Source organism: Odontomachus brunneus, unplaced genomic scaffold (assembly GCF_010583005.1).
Source record: "Odontomachus brunneus isolate Ranch 3 - 2012 unplaced genomic scaffold, Obru_v1 Obru_scaffold_093, whole genome shotgun sequence".
Lineage (NCBI taxonomy): Eukaryota > Metazoa > Arthropoda > Insecta > Hymenoptera > Formicidae > Odontomachus > Odontomachus brunneus.
In genome coordinates, this window is record NW_022639543.1 from 316,345 (window position 1) to 320,963 (window position 4,619).

Below are 4,619 nucleotides of genomic sequence, written 5' to 3' on the forward strand. Positions count from 1 at the left end.
TGGCGAAAATCCACGAATTACGGTTTGAACTGCTTGACCATCCACCTTACTCACCAGATCTAGCCCCAAGCGACTTCTTTTTGTTCCCTCATCTAAAAATTGCGCTCGGAGGACAGAGATTTTCGTCAAATGAAGAGGCAATCACCTTCGTGAACAATTATTTTGCAGAGAAAAACGCCGAGTACTATTTCGACGGGTTACAGAGATGGGAGCATCGCTGGGAGAAGTGTGTAGATTTACAAGGAGACTATGTTGAAAAATAAAAAACAATTTTCAGAAAAAATGACTTGTATCTTTGTTAGGTCGGAAACTTTTCAGACCACCCTCGTATTATTTATGAAATATATTATTCATACTTTAATACGATATATTACGTGCCAAGTAACATTACATGACGTTTTAATAATATTTTAATGACGTAATGAAAATGTTATTTGACATTATCATGCTACTTAGGATTTAATATATTACACAACAATATTACTGTAATATTACTGTGTAATATTACAAAGTAACATATCAGTAATATTACTGTAATATTACATTATAACATATAATATTATTGTGATATTGCAATATTACTGTGATATTAATGTAATATTACGTGCTGTGTGAGTACTTACAACGTATAATGTGAGTCAGCGTAGCCATTCGTATTGGACGTTATTTGCTTATTTTCAACAAAAGAATTTTATGACTAAACGTAGTGAAAATATATGGCGGTAGCGGCTATTTTCTCGCATACACCGGAAACTTTATCGGACACAAGCCGTTATATGCTTTTAGATAGCCTGTTAGCAATCTAGTTTAGTACAGACATCTGTGGGTTTAGAATATGGTTTAAATAGGTTAAGTTAGGGTTAGTTTTTTGAGGAGGGAGTGCGGGAGGTGGGGCTCCGCTTCTCCTCCGCACAAACACGTGTACTTTGTGCATGAGTAAGATGTCTGTATATAATATATACATACATACAATTGGAAAACTACAGCCCAAATAGTCAACTTCTTTTGTTCATAATTTTTTAATAAAAAGAGAACGCCACCTAAAACTTTATAAATGATACTCAAGGACATGTCCTTGACAACATATGGTCAACGTCATCGGCGAGGTGTCCCTTAATATGCAATATGTTTTGATCAAAAATTGGATTTAAAATTTAAGTTTTGTAACAGAGGTTTCTGTTTTATATGTATATTATATTTTTCACAAATAATATGTATTAAATATTTTATACTAAAATGAATATGTCAAATTATGTTTTTTTCATTATTTTATAAAATAATAGGTGCAGAATCTTGAACATAAAATATGTATAGGTTATCTATTCTTTATGGCCATCTTGTCTTAAATATTTAAGTAAGATGGCCAATGCTCATGTTTTGATATTTTTGTAATAAATAATTTTACTGAAGTATTTTCCTTTTAACCTTGATGGTACTATATGTACTGTAGGCTTCAGTGAAATAATGTGACAAACGCTATTAAGAAATAACAATAAGAAATATATTTTTCTGCATTTTAAAAAAGTATGGCCATCTTATCCGAATTTACTCTGTGAAAATATTGACGTAAGTGGAGTTTATTATAGGAGAATAAATATACCGTGCCTAAATAATAAAACATATTACGGAAAGACTCTTTTAATAATAATGCTTCTGTTTATAAAGGGAGAAAACAAGTTAAAAACGCAAGACCAAAAATGGCAGAGTTAATATTACCGACAAATTTTTACGAACATTTATAATTTCGCTGAAGTTACATATATAGAGCTTTTTGGGCCTCCAATTACGAATCAAAAATTCAAGTTTCAAAATCTAAAATGGCGTATCTAATATGGCGAACTAGTTTTTTATAAAAAAGCTTATTGTCGATGAAATTACATGTATAGAAGTTTCTTGGATCACTGATTACGAATCTAAAATCTAACTTTCATGGCTCAAATGGCGGAAATAATGCTGCGAGACAATTTATGCAATATTTTGTTCATGCATTTAAAATGAAAACAATTGTTATGCAAAATATTTTCTGCGGGTTTCTAGGGAATACCTATTCAAAATTTGATCTAGGTCAATCAAACAGTTTAGGAATGTATGGAAAACATATTGAGACATGCAGATATTCCATTCTATATATACAGCGTGTCCCGAACCTCCATGATGACCTTTGGTGAGAACGTAAAACGGATTGAAGTAAACAAGAAAGTCCTGTTCTGTTTTGCAATATTTGCAATAATAGTCGAGATATGAATTAAAAAACATTGGTGAATGATCACGCGCAATATGGTAGATGAGCTGCAGTAGCGCCATCTGCCGTAGTATATTTATATATTAAGTCAAACTGAACAAAAAAATCCTTTACCATTTTACTATTTTAAATTACTTATTTTAATTATTTTACTTTACTTATTTTAAATTACCATATAGATTTTTAGATATTAATTAAAGAAAATTTATGCATTATGGTATACAAGCATATATGTAACAATTTTCTTTAATATTTAAAAATCTATGTGGTCATTTGCAAAATGGTAGAGGACTTTTTTGTTCAGTTTGATTTATATAATATTATATATTAGGACCTTAACTTAGTTTCCGCCCAAAAAATACTGAGAAAAAGCATTTATTGTAAAAAATTTATTTAAATTATTTCAATGAAAGTATTTTCCATCACTTTCTACAACTTTTTGCCATCTTTCTGGCAACTGGGCGATACCATCTCGATAAAACGATGTTTGTTTCGAAGCAATCCATTCGTCCACCCATTCTCGCACTTCTTCAACATTTCGGAAGCGTGTACCACTCAAGCCGTGCTGCATCGATCTGAACAAGTGGTAATCAGAAGGCGCTATGTCTGGTGAGTACGCTGGGTGAGGAAGAGTTTCCCATTCGAGCTGCGTCAGTGTTTCTTTGACGGTTTTTCCAGTGTGTGGCCGAGCGTTATCGTGTAAGAGAATAACTTTGCGCCTGTTACTCGCTATTGCTGGTCTTTTTCGCAACAGCTCATCATTCAATTTGTTCAATTGACATTTGTAGACATCGGCAGTAACAGTTTCGTTTGGTTTCAGCAGTTCGTAGTACAGCACTCCTTGCTGATCCCACCAAATGCAAAGCATTACCTTATGACCGTGGATGTTCCGTTTTGGCTGCGATGTTGATGGTTGTCCTGGGTCTACCCATGATTTTTTGCGTTTGGGATTGTCGTAGTAGATCCACTTTTCATCGCCAGTCACAATACGCCACAGAAAACTCTTCTTTTTTTGCCTGGCAAGCAACGAAACCGTGATATTGAAACGGTTGTGAATGGCACTTTCAGACAATTCATGTGGTACCCATCTTCCTTCCTTTTGGATCTTTCCCATGGCGTGTAAACGTTTGGAAACAGCTGCTTCAGTAACTCCTAGCTCGTTTCCAAGTTCTTGTAACGTTCGAGCCGAGTTTTCATGCAATAATGCTAGCAATTCATCGTCTTGGAATTTTTTTGGCTGTCCTGAGCGTGGTTTGTCATTGACATCAAAATCATTACTTTTGAATCGTCTATACCACTCTTTACATGTTGTATGTGATGGAGCTCGATCACCATAACCTTCTTCAAGTAATCGATGAACTTCTGCTACACTTTTTTTCAAATCAAAATAGTGCAAAAGCACATGTCGAAAAAACACTTTATCGCGTTCCATTTTTCACAAAGCAAAAGAAATTGTTGTTTAGGAAAATAATTGTGTATGCTGACTGAATGTTATCGAGAAATGTCGAAATTAATCACAAACTACCTGTTTCGTTAGTAATGACTACTAGAACTGTTTGCATTGCCATCTAACATTTGCGGGCGGAAACTAAGTTAAGGTCCTAATACAAGTATACAACGGCAGACGGCTCCACTGCAGCTCATCTACCATATCGCGCGTGATCATTCACCAATCTTTTTTAATTCATATCTCGACTATTATTGCAAATATTGCAAAACAGAACAGGACTTTCTTGCTTACCTCAATCCGTTCTATGTTCTCACCAAAGGTCATCATGGAGGTCCGGGACACCCTGTATATCAATATATACATATATACATATATACATATGTTATATATATAAAATTTTATTTCATATATATAACAATGCATGTTTCATATATATTTTATAATTAATAATGAACATATATCAAGAACTTTTATTTACCTGGTGAAATTTGCAGTTCAAGTGCAGTGCCAGCAATCGGAATGCCCTTCGGTCCCGGTATTTTATCGATCAGTCGTCCGGCTCTTGTGTGATGCACATAATAATCATGAGCGAACGCAATAATTACTATAATAATAAACATTAAAAGTACTGTAACAATCATTTTTGGACGCGACAATAAACGCAATAAAAGAGGATAGTAAACAATAACGTTTCAAGTTTATAATATAATTGCGTGTCGGAACAGTGCAACGTGTATGCTCGGGAATAGATCTATACAAACTGTCGACACAGTCTTGCGAATATAAACGTCGAGTTTGTAAAGCTGAAGGACAAGCATATATTTGAATTTTATTACTATTTTTTGTAAACATCGTTAACAATATACAATGTGTCCGGAAACACTTGTGGCGCCGCTTGTAAAAGAACAAATTGAAATGAACATATGA

At 33.9% G+C, this 4,619-nt stretch overlaps 1 protein-coding gene across 1 annotated transcript in view; it reads right to left on the minus strand.

Annotated features, from left to right (window-relative positions):
• LOC116848337 overlaps positions 1–4,619 on the minus strand; it is a 26,443-nt gene that overhangs the window by 10,687 nt on the left and 11,137 nt on the right. Inside the window, 1 exon segment of the mRNA XM_032824293.1 lies at positions 4,171–4,381. Coding sequence (XP_032680184.1) covers positions 4,171–4,381 — 211 coding nt within the window.